The sequence below is a fragment of the Oncorhynchus gorbuscha genome, linkage group LG18 (assembly GCF_021184085.1).
Source record: "Oncorhynchus gorbuscha isolate QuinsamMale2020 ecotype Even-year linkage group LG18, OgorEven_v1.0, whole genome shotgun sequence".
Lineage (NCBI taxonomy): Eukaryota > Metazoa > Chordata > Actinopteri > Salmoniformes > Salmonidae > Oncorhynchus > Oncorhynchus gorbuscha.
In genome coordinates, this window is record NC_060190.1 from 30,994,141 (window position 1) to 31,010,859 (window position 16,719).

At 39.5% G+C, this 16,719-nt stretch overlaps 1 protein-coding gene across 1 annotated transcript; it reads left to right on the forward strand.

Annotated features, from left to right (window-relative positions):
- The first annotated feature begins 835 nt into the window (after positions 1–835).
- On the forward strand, positions 836–15,781 carry LOC124003776 (charged multivesicular body protein 4b-like). Its single transcript, XM_046312343.1, has 5 exons — positions 836–1,203; positions 10,235–10,412; positions 13,248–13,362; positions 13,886–14,015; positions 14,368–15,781. The coding sequence occupies exons 1-5, from the start codon at positions 1,020–1,022 to the stop codon at positions 14,421–14,423; spliced, it is 663 nt and encodes a 220-aa protein (XP_046168299.1). The 5' UTR covers positions 836–1,019; the 3' UTR covers positions 14,424–15,781.
- The last annotated feature ends 938 nt before the right edge of the window (positions 15,782–16,719 follow it).

A 16,719-nucleotide genomic window follows, 5' to 3' on the forward strand; every position in this document is an offset into this window, starting at 1 on the left:
CTGGATGAGACAGATGTTTTTATTCAGTTTTATTTACTGCATTTAATTGTCAAAACGCATGTCCGCTTTCCCACTCTGAATTGCTATAGAACTTTCACAAACGCCTCAGTATAAGTAATTACCAAACATTTTAAGAATTTGTGAAAATGACCATATCTAAGTGCTCACTTGTCATAAAATGTTTTTAAAAAACGTCATTCTTCCTGGGGGTGTATATGATCAGATCTGAATAAGATTGCATGTTGCTAAAATTCTGTCAGTTCTACTTTAAGTGATAATGTGCTCTGTTGAACTAATAGGAGCTGGCATATTACCCTAAAATAAGGCCTGTTTTTTTGCAATTACTTCAAAAAGCAAGCAGTTGGGACATATGGAAGTATTATGAAACTGGGCTTCATGGCAGATGCAATGAATAATAATAATCAGAAAAAAGTGTTGTTAAAATTGTCATGTGTCCAGCCTAGTTATGAGTCAACCCGCACATCACTAGTGCATAATGACAGAACACTGCCCTGTGTTTTCTATAAGGAATTCAAGCAGCACAATAAGACCATTATACATTTTTCTAATACGAAAGCTGTTAAAACAATAAATATGTGAGCATCTTTGTAGAATCTGTCATTTGTTATACCCCCTAGCGTATGTTATCGTTGTCGGTTTGTATCCTTCTTATATGTATACAGATTTTTCTCCAATAAAAAAAAGACAAGAACACTCACTGCCTTCCACTTCTCTATGTGGCCGTCTGTCTTTCTATTTGTCGTTCTGAGCCGGGCGTCAGTTAAACTGCAGTACCAAAGCAAAACTGTAGGAGGAGTCGAAACCGTGCTTCTAGATCGGAATTCTTTCTAACACAGTATCTCTGGCCTGGTCAGAAAGATCAAGAAGAAATAGCAACAACATCAGTTCAGCTGTGCGAGTGAAAAGATACGAGACTAGTTTCTAACATTTCTTGAATTCTGTTAATTGCTACTGTATTGCACTTGTAGTATAAGTCATTGTTGTTATTTAGCGCAAAGATGTCTTTGTTCGGGAAGTTATTTGGCACTGGAGGTAAAGGGGATAAAATGACTAGCCCTCAGGAGGCGATTCAGCGACTTCGAGACACAGAGGAAATGTTGACGAAGAAACAGGAATTTTTGGAGAAAAAGATTGACCAGGAACTCCTCACTGCGAAAAAGAATGGCACAAAAAATAAAAGAGGTGAGACCTATCAGAGATGCGCTCTTAGTGTATTAGCTGTCTGGCTCGCTTGTTAGCCAACAACTTGACAGGAAGAAGGTAGTTGATAGTTAGCGAGTTAGTTCGAGCTAACGCTACCTGCTAACTTATAGCCTGTGTGTGAGCCTGTAGCTAGCTATTTAGCCGAGTATGGTAGGTTGCCAATTATTGAGCAATATGCAAGGTGGTTAAATATCTTACTGATTTGATAACGTAAAAATATTGCTGTTTTATTTATAGGTTAGTAGCTAGCTAGCCTACGTTATATAGCTATGTAGCCTACTGTACTAGCTAGCTATACCCTTATCAGTGAAACTTGCAGGCTAACGTTACTTATCTAAATAGGCTGGACACAATGCCTTTTTCTGATTAAAACAAAACTACTTAATTGCATCCGCCGTAGTTTTGAAGTAATCACGAAAAAACAGGCCTTATTTTAGGGTATTTTTCACCATGCCAGCTCCTATTAGTTCTATTGAGTACAGTGGCACTAACTCGCCTTCCTTAGGTTCTATTCCCAGCCTATTGTGTCACGTCACACTGCTTGTTTTATTATTGTTGGCAATGAGACCTGCCCACGTTGCTGGTCGTTCAAATGTAAACAACAAAAAATGACTAATGGAACCCTGAATTCGTCACATTGTTTCCTATAGGGAAAATAGGCATGTCTCTCTATTTTGCCAAATATCTTGCAATGTGTATATTTAGATTTTTTTTCTTCAAACTGAACACTATTTTAATCATGATAATCTCATTTTTCTAATTATGTAAGGCTGGGCAGCATATGTATCAAATGCTAGCCCCAAAATACCTTTTGCCATTGGAACGCTGAGCTCCTCCAATTGTTTTCCTATGGAGAGGCATGCTGGTATATTTTGCCAAATATCTCACAATGTGTATATTTAGACTTTTTTTTTTCAAGTCGGACACCATTTTTATTCCGATAATCTCCTGTTCCTAATTACATAAGATTGGGCAGCGCACTCTCCTGTCATCGATCGCTAGACCAGAACTAGTCAAAATGGTCCATTTTCCCCCCTACTTTCTCGTTATGCAGACATAAGCACACTTGGCACAATAGAGGTGCGGATGTTTACCTTCAACACAAGTGCTTTTTTTTCAGTTTTGTCCTAGGAACCGATTGTAGTGGTTAAATAAAAAGGCATAAAAAAAAGTTGGTGCCATTTAGACTAAACAGGCTCTGCGAACATTAGATTTCATTCATTTGCTATGGGCTATGTGTTCCAGTTTAGCCAACATTTGTTTACATCCTTGGGTGAATTGTGACTCGTTCTATTGTCCAGCCTACTCTGAAGCCATTTCATGGCCCCTGATGTTGTACAACATGTCATGGATGACATGGTCCTAAGACTTTATGCCTCTTCCTAAGTGACTTGTTACCTTAACTATTCTGAATATGTAACACACTGTTGTACAAACAAGCCTACAACCTGTCATGAAAGTGGCTGTTCCTGTAAACCTTTCAGAGAGGAATGTTTGCTTTAGTTAAAACCTAAATGTATCATGTACTCTAACAACCCGATCAAAATTCAAAATAATTGACAACATAGTGTCGAGGTAGACACAAGGAATATTTGGTCATGGAAAGTATTCCCTGAACCAACTCTGAAGCACTTTTCAAACAGACACTGGAACGCCGCTGAGTACCCCCACTTTTCTCTCGTCGTCTTTGTGGTTTATTGATAAGATGGCGCAGATAGAGATGGTCACCTTGCTTCGAGTCCTTAGGAAACTTTGCGCATTTAGTTACAAGCATTTCCCTACACTCGCATTAACATCTGCTAACCTTGTGTATGTGCCCAATAAATTTGATTTGGCAGACTAAACTTACAAGGTGTGTTGCTGCCACCTACTGTTTAAACAATGCAAAAACACAGTGTTGGAGAAGAAAGTAAAAGTGCAATATGTGCCATGTTTAAAAGCTAACGTTTTAAGTTCCTTGCTTAGAACATGAGAACCTATGAAATCTGGTGGTTCCTTTTAACATGAGTCTTCAATATTCCCAGTTAAGAAGTTTTAGGTTGTTGTTATTATAGGACTTTCTCTCTATACCATTTGTATTTCATATACCTTTGACTATTGGACGTTCTTATAGGTGCTATATAATATTGCCAGCCTAATCGCAGGAGTTGATAGGCTTAAACAGCGCTGAAGTCATAAAAAGCGCTGTGCTTCAAGCATTGGAAAGTGCTGTTTGAATGAATGCTTACGAGCCTGCTGCTGCCTACCACCGCTCAGTCAGACTGCTATATCAAATCATAGACTTAATTATAATATAACAAACACAGAAATGCGAGCCTGAGGTCATTATGAAAATTTGGAATCGCCCTAATTAATCGGTTTACCTCTACTACACAGGCTCGGGAACCTGGTAGGTCCCTGGATAGGAGACCAGATGCTGCTGAAGTGGTGTTTTCTTTTCTTTTTACAATTTTCTACACTGTAGAATAATAGTGAAGATATCAAAACTATGAAATAACACATGGAATCATGTACTAACCAAAAAAGTGTTAAACAAATCTAAATATATTTGAAATTCTTCAAATAACCACCCCTTGCCTTGATGACGGCTTTGCTCACTCTTAACATTCTCTCAACCAGCTTCACCTGGAATGCTTTTCCAACAGTCTTGAAGGAGTTCCCACATATGCTGAGCACTTGTTGGCTGCTTTTCCTTCTCTGTGGTTACTACATGATTTTATGTTATTTCATTGTTTTGATGTCTTCACTATTATTCTACAATGTGGAAAATTGTAAAAAAAAATAAAGAAAAACCCTTGAATGAGTAGGTGTTTTAAAACCTTTGACCGGTAGTGTGTATATATATATATATATATGTGTGTATATATATATATATATATATATATATATATATATATATATATATATATATATATGAGTGTGGCAGACCAGGGGGTTTGGTCAAAACGTTTACACAGATCAGACATGGACAGAGTAGGATTAGCTCGGTTTCAAGCGTGTTTATTTGAATAATAAACCAAAAGAATAGGTCTCCCCCATGAAACCCTCTCCGGGATACCGTCTTCTGGGTCTTGCTGTATCCTGTGGGGAACACAAAACTGAACTCCCTCCTTTTACCTCTGGAACAGTCCCCAACTATACGGGAGTAACCTTTCTTCCCCCAGTCCCTTCTCCCGTGTGCTGCCCTTCTGGCAGCTTTATGGGACCTGTCTAGCTGGTGAGCAATCAGCCCTTGATTACTCACAAACTACAATCAGCCCTAATTAGTCCGGGCCGGAGAGCCCATCTAGACCTGGCACGTCCAGCAGAGGGAGCCATCGTCTCGTGATGTATACTCCGTCTGTAACCAGGCCTCGGCGAGTCTCCCTCTGGTGGCTGACCTGCTGTATGTCACAATAGAGATTGTTTTTTAATATTCAACAAATACCCTACCAGTTGAATATTGTATGTATATTACTGTAAATATTGATCATGTTCCTTGTTTATGATCATATGTTTTGATGCATTGAATGTTAATATTATGAACCTCCTTTTTACCTCCTGGTTCAGGAAGTGATGTCACTGTGTACTGCCCCTACATATAGGACCTTCCACCCCCACCTGGGATATGGATGCCTGAGGAAGACCTAAGGGTCGAGACATTGTTATAAATAAATATCACCTGGGAGCATGAGCAGCAGTGTGCAGTGTTTTCCACCCCTAGAATTAACACTTACCATTACTTTCCCCAATGCTACACATTCCTTTGTCTCATACCCTTCTGCACACTTCTCACATCTAGGAACCTCTCTCGTACACACTGCTGCCACATGTACATAAGCTTGACACCTGTAACAATGCAATGTATTTGGAGCAAAAGCTCATACAGGATAACTTATAGAACATTAAAACTCAAAAGAACAGACAACGACTCTTCTGTTTCACCACTCATGCCACCCCGTCTGCATCGCACCAAACAAGCATCACAAACACCGGGAAACTTTCCCCTTCAGTTGGTCAACTTTCACATTTACCGCTACCTCCAGTAATCTATTTTCAACTGCGCCCTTTTCTTGAGAGCAAAACAATTCACATCTCTTATCCGCATTCGTTTAACGCAATGTGCCTGCTCCCTTTGACCAGCAGAAACACAAACAATTATCACCAGACCACTATTGGTTACCTTCACTGATTCCACAACAACTCCACTCTGTTTTGCCCACCCTGAAACCGCAATGGATCAGCCAAAAGGCAAGGGTACATTTAAAAAAAAAGAAAAGTGTCACACTGACCGTCACAGGCTCGTCTTTATCCAGACCCTCGGTGCAAGACTCGTGTTTCGAGAACTTCACCCACCAAACCTTCTGCCCTCACTCACTTCCATTTTTCCTCCTGTCTTCGATCTGGTGTACAGCTCGCTCTACTTACACTTTCTACTATTCTTCTTTTAACAAACCATCTCCCTTTTTCTCACCATTTTAACTGATTTGAAGTACAGCCTCTTCCTCCCTCTCTTCAACCTCCTCTGCCTCTCTTTTCCCCCCTCCACTCATCCTCCATATTCCAAGAGTATGTTACAGCCTTATTCCAAAAGTGATTCAATACATTTTTTTCCCCCAATCTACATGCAACACCCCATAATAACAAAGCAAGAACAGGTTTTTAAAAATCTTTGCAAATGTATGAAATTAAAAAATAATAATAATAATTTACATATGTTTTCAGACCCTGCATCCTGTTTCCATTGATCATCCTTGAGGTGATTCTACAACTTGATTGGAGTCTACTTGTGGTAAATTCAATTGATTGGACATGATTTGGAAAGAAACATACCTGTCTACATAAAGGTCCCACAGTGGACAGTGCATGTCAGAGCAAAAACCAAGCCATGAGGTTGAAGGAATTGTCCGTAGAGCTCCGAGAAGGGTCCAACAAAATGTCACAGTGGCCTCCATTTTTAAATGGAAAAAATTGGAACCACCAAGACTCTTCCTAGAGCTAGACAAACTGAGCAATCGAGGGAGAAGGTCCTTTGATCAGGGAGTTGACCAAGAACCTGATGGTCACTCTGACAGAGCTCCAGAGTTTCTCTGTGGAGATGAGAAAACCTTCCAGAAGGACAACCATCTCTGCAGCACTCCACCAGTCAGGCCTTTATGGTAGGGGGCCAGATGGAAGCCACTCCTTAGTAAAAGGCACATCACTTGGAGTTTGCTACAAAGGCACCTAAAGACTCTCAAACCATGGGAAACAAGATTCTCTGGTCTAATGAAACCGAGATTGAACTCTTTGGCCTGAATGCCAAGCGGCACATCTGGAGGAAACCTGGTACCATCCCTACTTTGAAGCCGGGTGGTAGCACGATCATGCTGTGGGGATGTTTTTCAGTGGCAGGGACTGGTTGACCAGTCATGACCGAGGGAAAGATGAACGGCGAGAGATCAGAGAGATCCTTGATGAGAACTGGGACAAAGGTTTTTTTTTTTTTCTTCCAACAGGACAACGACCCTAAGCACACAGCCAAAACAACACGAGTGGCTTGGAGACAAGTCTCTGAATGTCCTTGTGGCATTCAGATGTGCCAAGCTTGTAGAACCCAAGAAGACTCTGTAATCGCTGCCAATGCTGCTTCAACAAAGTACTGAGTAAAGGGTAAATGTGATATTTCAGGTTTTTTAAATACATTTTGCAAAGATTAAAAAAAAAACTGTTTGCTTTGTCATTATGGGGTATTGTGTGTTGATTTAAAAAAAAATATATATTTCCATTTTAGAAAAAGGCTGTAATGTAACAAGTTGGGTAAAGTCAAGGGGTCTGAATACACTATACGTCTCCTTATGATAATACTGCACTTCTCCTGACATCCTGTTCTTGACTTCTCAAGGGATGCTATTTTCATTCCTCCACTTGCCCTACTCCCTGCACAGAACAGTGCAAACTGGCTCTAACCAGAATCGAAAGAGGAGTGGGAGGCCCCGGTGCACAACTGAGCAAGAGGACAAGGATATTAGCGTGTCTAGTTTGAGAAACATACAAGTCCTCAACTGGCAGCTTCATTAAACACCAGCCTCGACGTCAACAGTGAAGAGGCGACTCCTGGATGCTGGCCTTCTAGGCAGAGTTGCGAAGAAAAAGCCATATCTCAGACTGGCCAATAAAAAGAAAAGATGAAGATGGGCAAAAGAACACAGGCACTGGACAGAGGAACTCTGCTTAGAAGGCCAGCATCCCGGAGTCGCCTCTTCACTGTTGACATTGAGACTGGTCAACTAGTCTAAAGAAGGCCAGTTTGATTGCTTCTTTAATCAGAACAACATTTTTCAGCTGTGCTAACATAATTGCAAAAGGGTTTTCTAATGATCAATTAGCCTTTTAAAATGATAAATTAGCTAACACAACGTGCCTTTGGAACACAGGAGTGATGGTTGCTGATAATGGGCCTCTGTACGCCTATGTAGATAATCCATTAAAAAATCACCCATTTCCAGCTATTATAGTAATTTACAACATTAGCAATGTCTAGACTGTATTTCTGATAAATTTTAATGGACAAAAAATAGCTTTTCTTTCAAAAACAAGGACATTTCTAAGTGACCCCCAAACTTTTGAAATGTAGTATATATTACACTAGATGACAAACAGGAGGCACTGTTTTGAAGCCACAATGCCTCCACCTTGACACTCCCCCACTGTCATGGAAGCTATAGAAATGTATTCATTAATGTCTACATTTGTTATTGCCACAATTATTTTATTACATACTAATGCATTATTCTATTACATACATAATGCATACTTTAAAATGATTAGTTTAACATATAAAAATAAAACATTTTCCTTAAATTATCATGTTTAGCAAGTACTAATGTTACTGTCCCCACATTTTTTTAAATATGTAATTTTGTCCTTAACATTTAATTATTCTAGAACTCTGATAGAGTATTGCTCTTTCACAGGAGTGCCAATATTGATGAACGGTGGTTTCAAAGCCTATCATTGGCCATAAATAGCAATCGAAATCCAGGGTTTATATGTACATCATTGTTTAACGCACGAGCGACTACCACCAGTGACCACGACGACAAAATTAACATTATCGACATGCAAAAAAGTGAATTGCTATAACACCATAAGCATGCATAAAAAACAATTTACATGCAAGATAAATTATGAATCTAAAATTAGATTTTTATTTATTTGACCTTTATTTAACTAGGCAAGTCAGTTAAGAACAAATTCTTATTTTCAATGACTGCTTAGGAACAGTGGGTTAACTGCCTGTTCAGGGGCAGAACGACAGATTTGTACCTTGTCAGCTCGGGGTTTGAACTTGAAACCTTCCGGTTACTAGTCCAACGCTGATTACAAAACAATGATTTTTATTGTTAAACGTGACTCTGTAAACTGATAGTTAGCCAACTAGCTAGCGTGGGCAAGTTGGATGTACATGCTGAGGTATCACCACACAGGCTACATTTTCTACTGTGATTTGGTCAAAGACGGCGCCACTTCAATAATAGAGAATAAACCAGATAGTTGCTTACAGATGGGCCGCGGTAAACGGCGAAGGTCTCATAAACTTCAATGGGAGAAGGGCGGCTAAACGCAAGCAGTTTTGCAAGCGGTGCGGTTCGTGGTGCTATCTCCGGTAAGCTGCACCTCTGGCACAGGGCCTAAAGATTTAATTAGCCGAGTCATAAGAAGCTGCAGCACATGGTTGACCAATGAGCGGAGTTCATCTTGACATCCAATCAAACAATGTTTTAATGACCAACATTCGAGCTGACAACAAACGGGATCGCTGGTCTCTACACAATGTAGGCGTATTTTGTCGGGCTCAAAACCCGTACTATTTTCTCCGCCCTCAGCTGTGTGGCTTCCGCAGACACGATTCATTGAAAATCAATGGGCCAACCCGCCCGCCGCTCTGCGTGCAACTTAAGGGGCACAATTGCAACTTTTTGGACCCTTTCCCCTCAGGCCAAACATTGTTGAGGTGTAATAGTAGAGCAGCTATGATTGGAGTGGTGATTAGACTTGACACATAACACGATTAGGTTGTGTGCAGTAAAAGAGAGGCCTACGCTCTGTCAGATAGTAAAACAACATTAAAGCAATAGAAATAGACACACCTCCGTTTTGTTCTAGAAATGCGATTAAGCTGTAACCGATCTTGGACGGTCGATTTCCATGTTTCTGCTTCTCTCTCTCTAAGGGAACTTTTGATGGAGGTGTTATACAGTCTAGCTCACGCAGTCCTTCAAACTATGTGACTGTTCAGATAATCAATAGAGTTGATTCTTTCAGTGCTTAATGATTGGTAGTCTCGCGTTACCATTCTCTTAAGTCTCGTTCGAATTAACATGCATGCAGGAAGCATGGAACTGAGGCTAAATGATAGGTAACCACATGCTCGAGTGGACTATATGGGGTGGTAGTGAAGCTGGTGGTAGTGCCTTCAGGTTGCCTTAGTTTTAGTAGCAGTACTTGCACATCGGGTGATGTCCCTGACATGTCAATAGGTCAGTATGCTAGCTAGCCTATGTTTATGGGGTAACTTAGCTCAACCCAAATAAACAGAAGCAAGCTGAAGCCACAGGACAGTAAGACATAATACACATTTTGTATAATTTTTGGTCACAAATGTTGCAGGAAAATGGTGTCTTCAAAAAGTACTTCCAGCATTTTTTAAATGTAAATTGTCTGGAGTGACAGATCAAATCAATCAAATAAGATGTGATGCAGAAATCTACAAGCTACCACCATCTTATCACATTGAAAATACTTCAGCCTGTCTCACCTCAATTAAGTACATATTGTAAACTTGTGTAAGCCTTCTTATTGTAAGCTTATACATGGTCACCCAGTGAATACTGACTGAGCCAAAACCAACCAAAGAAACGAGTCAGTTGAACAACAATGTTAGATTTTCTATTTCCTCTTGCAGTGCTTTAGGGCTTTTCTGCTCCATTAGTATTCCCATCACACAACCTCTCACAGTCGCTTCTCCTTCCTCTCCTCTTGCATCCAGCTGCTCTGCAGGCCTTGAAACGGAAAAAGCGGTATGAGCAACAGTTGGGCCAGATCGACGGCACGCTGTCCACCATTGAGTTCCAGAGGGAGGCGCTAGAGAACGCCAACACCAACACCGAAGTGCTGAAGAACATGGGCTTTGCCGCCAAGGCCATGAAGGCAGCCCATGAAAACATGTAAGGGCCACCGTTGCTTTTATTATTATTATTATTATTATTATTATTATAATAATAAACTGAAAAATGAAAAAAACTTTCGTAAACTGAAAGAAAATCATTTACAAACCAGTTTTGAAAAAAAAAACTATACTGAAACTTAACTTTGACTCAAACTAAATTAAATTTAAACCATCATTGATTATGTTCAGCTGTAGATTTTCTTTTCTGTAAACTTTTGGCAAAAATCAAGTGTTTTTCAAGCTTTTTTTTGTCCTAATAGGGTTTGCAAGCTTCTGAATCTGGCGGGTAAATGCTGCCAGGAAATAGGCTTAGGTTCTGCATCACTATCACTAGCTATCACTAGCTAACAGGGAAGAAATCTGCTAATTTCTTTCCCTAACTCTAAAACTAAAAACAAAATAGTACAAGAATACAAGAGAAATGTAATAAAAACTCAAACTAAATACAGACTATTAAATCAGGCTTGAAAATTTACTGAAACTTAACAGAATTTTGAATAGAAATAAAAACTCATTTAAACATAACTATAATAACCTTGGCGCGCACACACACACACACACACCTCTGAGGTGCCTCTGACCTAGGCCAACATTAATGTTCTACTTCACGTTTGTCTTGGATTTTTTGTGTGTGTGACTAAACCTTGAATATGCAATGAAACCCATTTAACTTTAACCGTTAAAGTACTCATGCACAGCCTTTTATCTGCAACAAGTCAATTTGATGGAAACACTTCACTAGTGGGAAAATGTTCATATACTTTTTTTGCAGAAACCTAGCTAATGAGTGAGACAAGGAGTCCAAAGAAGTGGTAAAAAGCCAATGACCAGCCCCCCCCCCCCCCCCAAACTAATCCCACCCTAACAACGACTATATAATATCAGTTCTCTGTTTGACAAGTAGTATGGAGCTGCGGCTCAGAGTATTTTCTTCATCCTATGTCATGAATTTTCAGTGAATTTTGTGCCGATACATTTTTTTTTCCTATTCAGAGAAATTAGTCATTGAAGTTTTTGGGTTTATGTCCCATCCTACATCCTGTTATTACCACTAGATGGTGCTGTTCCTGCTATTAGGTGATTCTGTTTTAAAGACCCCCCCCCACTGCCAATTTTTAAAGGGATACTTCACCCAAATTACAAAATTACATATGGACTTAATTACCCAGTGAGCAGTCTATGGACCAGGTATGAAAGTAACCAATGCTTTGATTTTGTTTACCTGGCCATTGTTTCAAATGCAAACTTTTTATAATTTGTGTCACAATTCCAATGCAAGTCAATGGTACATATTGAGTGTACAAAACATTAGGAGCAACTGCTCTTTCCATGACATAGACTGACCAGGTGAATGCAATGATCCCTTATTGATGGCACCTATTAAATCCACTTCAATCAGTGTAGATGAAGGGGGGGAGACAGGTTAAACCCCTAGAGTCGATTTCCGCCGCGGAAATCTAATTAGCATAATCAAAATAAAATAATTCTGTTAGTTTAAGCTAACGATATTTGTTTTTTGCATTGGCTGCGTCTCAATCCACCCCACATCCGCCGATGTCGCACTTCCGCATCTGCGGTGAAACGTGCCAGAGCTAGAGCGGTGTTTGTCAGACCATGAGACATCCCGAAAATTGGTCTTCTCACAAAATCATGTGGTGTTCAAACGGTTTGACCAATAAACTATTATGACCCCTCTATGGAAAGATGAGACTCTCACAAACACCATGGTGTTCATTTTGCTCTACATCCCTCACAAGCATCTTGGGACTCTTCTGAAGTTGATACAGCTGATCTGCCAACTTCTGTCTGTAGCATCCGAACAGTTTGGGTTATACACTAATATGAAAGGTGCGACTCTCACAAACATGCCGGTTGTTTTGCTGTAGGACGCCTCACAAGACTCGTCTGAAGTTCCCCGGGTACCAGTAAAAAAAAAAAGGATTAATATGGAAACAAAGAATACATGTAAAAAAGATATATATGTTCCTCAGCTATAGTACAGTCACTTGAGAACAAACTTCCTTGTTATTATTTTTGGGGACTGTTCTATGTAGTGAATCTGTTACTCATTGTGTTTGTAGGGGCTAATAGTAAGGCCTAATGTAATTGATCAAATAGTTGTTTTATATATTAAAAAAAAAATCTAAATCAAATAGCTAAATGATCCTTGGTATGACCTTCTTAAAACAATTCCATATCGCTTAGTAGAACCCCCCCCGCCCGCCCGGCATAGATGGGGCTTAGTCAGGAGAGACATAAAGAATAATTTTTAAGCCTTGATTTTTAAGCCTTGAGACATGGCTTAAATGTGTGCCATTCGGGGTGTGAATGGGCAAAACAGGATTTAAGTGCCTTTTGAGTGTGTCAAGAACCCTAACGTGGCTGGGTTTTTCCGCACTCAACAGTTTCCCGTGTGTATCAAGAATAGTCCACCACCGAATGGACTTCCAGCCAAGCATTGGAGTCAACATAGGCCAGCATCCCTGTGGAACTCTTGACACCTTGTAGAGTCCATGCCCCAAAAAGGAGTGCCACTCAATATTAGGAAGGTGTTCATAATGTTTTGTACACTCTTACGCATTTTCACACTTTATTATACACGCTTCATTATTCAGAATGCAAAGTAACTTCCATAAATATCTGCAGTGAGGTTGATTTTCCATATCTCTATCCTACATCTTCTCAATGTAAATGTTTGGAAATCATAATTTCAGCTTATGGTGTAGTAATATCATAAAATGGCTTCTGCCAGAAAAACTTTCAAAATGTCACTATTATTCTTTCCTGAATTTGCTATGAATTATTAAATGGTCTTTTGTCTTTTTGCCCATAGGGACATAGACAAAGTGGATGACTTAATGCAGGACATCACAGAGCAGCAGGAGCTGGCTCAAGAAATCTCTGACGCTATTTCTAAACCTGTAGGGTTCGGAGAGGAATTTGATGAGGTAAGCTGAGCTAGGATGTTTCCTTTACCGCAGTGCTTCCCAAACTTTTTCAACCTCTCCATTTGAGAAGGTCTGGTCACACCACACATTTCCTAGGTGGCAATGGTCTGGATGGATATTGTCATTTATTGGCTTAGTCCCAAACCTTCACCTCGTAACCCATGCGACCTCAGCAACCTGTGCCACATTTATTTCTATGGGTACAAGCCCTGTCCATGACAGAAACTGCACACTGCTCTTGTTGCCAGAAAGAAAATGTTGCAACTTTAAAGCTCCTGAAATTCTACACATTTTACCATGGCTTATGTGTGTTCATGTGATACCCAAACATAATGGGTTGAAAACGTTAGCTGACATGGGTTAGTTGAACAACTGAACATTTCTGACACCCCAATTTTGGGAACCACTGCCATACCGAATCAGACTAAAGGCGTTTGCCGTTGTTGGTTTGAAATGTATCCTTATCTTATTTGGACATTATAGACCTGTCTAACCCTTAATTATTTTTTATTTCTTTGTGTAGGATGATCTCTTAGCAGAATTGGAAGAACTGGAACAAGAGGAACTAGACAAAAACCTCCTGGAAATCACTGGCACAGATAATGTACCGCTGCCAAATGTGCCCTCCACATCCTTACCTGTAAGACCAGCAGGTAATGGATATATTGGCTTAGCCACTAAAGCTTAGCCAGCTTTAATGTTAGCTCATGTCTCTGAAGTACACTGACGGGAATTGATTTGAAATGATAACATACTGTCTACACACACATTCACATTTTTTATTCTGAAAACTTCTACCTGTAAACGGTTGTCTTCCCAGTAGTAGAAGGTTTTTACCGTTTCCAACCAGTATTTCACCTATCAGTGTAACGCTACCTGACTTATATTCAAACCTGAACGTTTTTTTGTCGATCTTTATAGGCCGATTTTTTAATATTTTTTTTTATATATATTTTTTTTAAAATCGTACTAATTTTATCAAATGAATGTGGTTCATTCTTACAGCAAAGGAGGAAGATGATGACGACATGAAGGATCTGGAGGCATGGGCCGCCAACTAGTCACTGCGTTTACTCCATACCTTCTATAGGTGGAAAAGAAGAACTCTATGGTATGTGTTTCAGGAAGGAATAGGAAAAGTCTGAATAAACGGAGACTTAAAAAAAGTTGACAACCTTTCGCTTACTGTCAAGCTCAGCCTCCTAAAGAGGGACAATGGCATGTTGTACCTTCGACCACTGAAAACTCCATCTCTGGAGCGACCAAACAGTGTTTTTCTTTAAGTCCCTCAACTCGTTCTCTACTGTAAAGCATTGCTTCACTCCTTCCACCCCCCTTCTCTTAGTGCACAGAATATATTTTGAAAAGAAAGTGTAAAAATGACTCCTCAACACTGACAATAAGCTTCAATGTAGAATTTATAATACCTCATACCCGTTTTATGTGTAGTGCGTCAATACGTTGGAAGATATTACAATACCCTTTATACATTTTTGTTGTTGATGCACAATATCCCCTTGGCGTCATGTGTTCACATGGCAATCCGCTGTTATTTAATCCATTTATCAAAATATGCACTTAAAATATACCTATTGTACATGATATTTATTAGTAGCTATGTCCAGCGAGGAGAATTTGATTCCAATCTTTAGGGCTATTGGTGTTGGTCTTAAATTTTATTTGGGCAGGATTTATTGAACTATATCATGAATATTCTTCCAGATACTCTGGCTTTCAAACGTGCACATATCTATGAGGGCAACTCCACAAGGTATCCTTGAAATGCTTCTCTGGGGGATGGTTCACACGGTTATCTTTCTTTGATGTGACAACCTAACCAACTAGTTACATTTTGAAAACACAATGACATTTCTCGTCATATGTCTATACTTTATTTGTTCAAACTGAAGTGACTTGAGTGAGATTATGTCTGCCTCTGTGAGTGTTTGTTCATTTTCATCTTTAAGAAACATTAACACTATAGGAGGTAAAAAAATATATATATTAGGGTGTTTGGGCTTCTCAGAGTAATGGAATTTGATGTGTGTGTGAAGCGAGAATAAATGGATTGTATTCAGACTCCAAATTACAGGCAGTGAGGTTTATTTAATTTATGGCTTTCCTGAGTTTGTCAACTTACCCCACTATTTTGTCATTTGACATGCTGCTTCAGATTTCATATTTTCTATGTTTTAAATGTCAATTTTGTCTAAATTCCACCTTCAGAAGGGGAAATTAACTCATGTATGACAGCATTATGTTATGTTTGACATGCTCTGATATACCATAGGTTGTGTGTGTTTGTACACAGATCCCTTGCGATCTGGTTCCTGTTTTTCTTTGGTCCGTCTTCCTACCCTGCCTATCACAACTTTCCCTTGTTTTAATGGAACACCTGAATTAAACATTTTGCCAAGTTGTGCACTGTTTCCTTTTTTAAGCTAAGAAAATCTGTGAATTCCTTTTATCAAGAACTGTTGGTCAGAGTTATGGCAAGCACTTGTGATGAGATCAATGCTATTGAGAGGGCCAAGATTCGTGTAATAGTAAGTGTTGGGTCAAGGATTATGGTTGGGCAAGGGCTATTCTTAAGCCACAGTCATCTGCTGAAAAAGTCTGATCATGTACCATGTTTTAACCAAAATACTAAAAGTATTATTGTTTGAAATGGAAGGGAACTACAGTGGTACTGTTTTTATTGCCCTATTTTTGTCAAATATTAATAATTCTGTTGACAAGGTCCAAGTTAAAAAGTTCTCACTTTAATAAATTATATTATTGTATGCTGAACAAAAATGTAAATGAAACATGCACCAATTTCAATGATTTTACTGAGTTACAGTACAGGAAATCAGTCAATTGACATGACTTCATTAGGCCCTAATCTATGGATTTCACATCACTGAGCAGGGGTGCAGCCATGGGTTGGCCTGGGAGGACATAAAACCCACCCACTAAGGAGCCAATAACACTTTAGTTTTTCCCCCACAAAAGGGCTTTATTACAGACAAAAACACTGTTTCATCAGCTGTCCAGGTGGCTGGTCTCAGATGGTCCCACAGGTGAAGAAACTGGATGTGGAGGTCCTGGGCTGGTGTAGTTACACGTGGTCTGTGGTTGTGAGGCTGGTTGGAAATACTGCCATATTCTCTAAAATTGCTTATGGTAGAGAATGTAATGTTCATTTACAGTTGAAGTCATTAAAACTCGTTTTTCAACCACTCCACAAATTTCTTGTTAAACTATTGTTAAGTCGGTTAGGACATCTACTTTGTGCATGACACGGGTCATTTTTCCAACAATTGTTTACAGACTGATTATTTCACTTATAATTCACTGTATCACAATTCCAGTGGG

Coding starts and splice junctions, on each gene's coding strand:
- LOC124003776 (XM_046312343.1), top strand. CDS start 1,020: ATGTCTTTGTTCGGGAAGTTATTTGGCACTGGAGGTAAAGGGGATAAA. Junction 10,413..13,247: donor AAGGCAGCCCATGAAAACAT/GTAAGGGCCACC, acceptor TTTTGCCCATAG/GGACATAGACAAAGTGGATG. Junction 14,016..14,367: donor CTTACCTGTAAGACCAGCAG/GTAATGGATATA, acceptor TCATTCTTACAG/CAAAGGAGGAAGATGATGAC.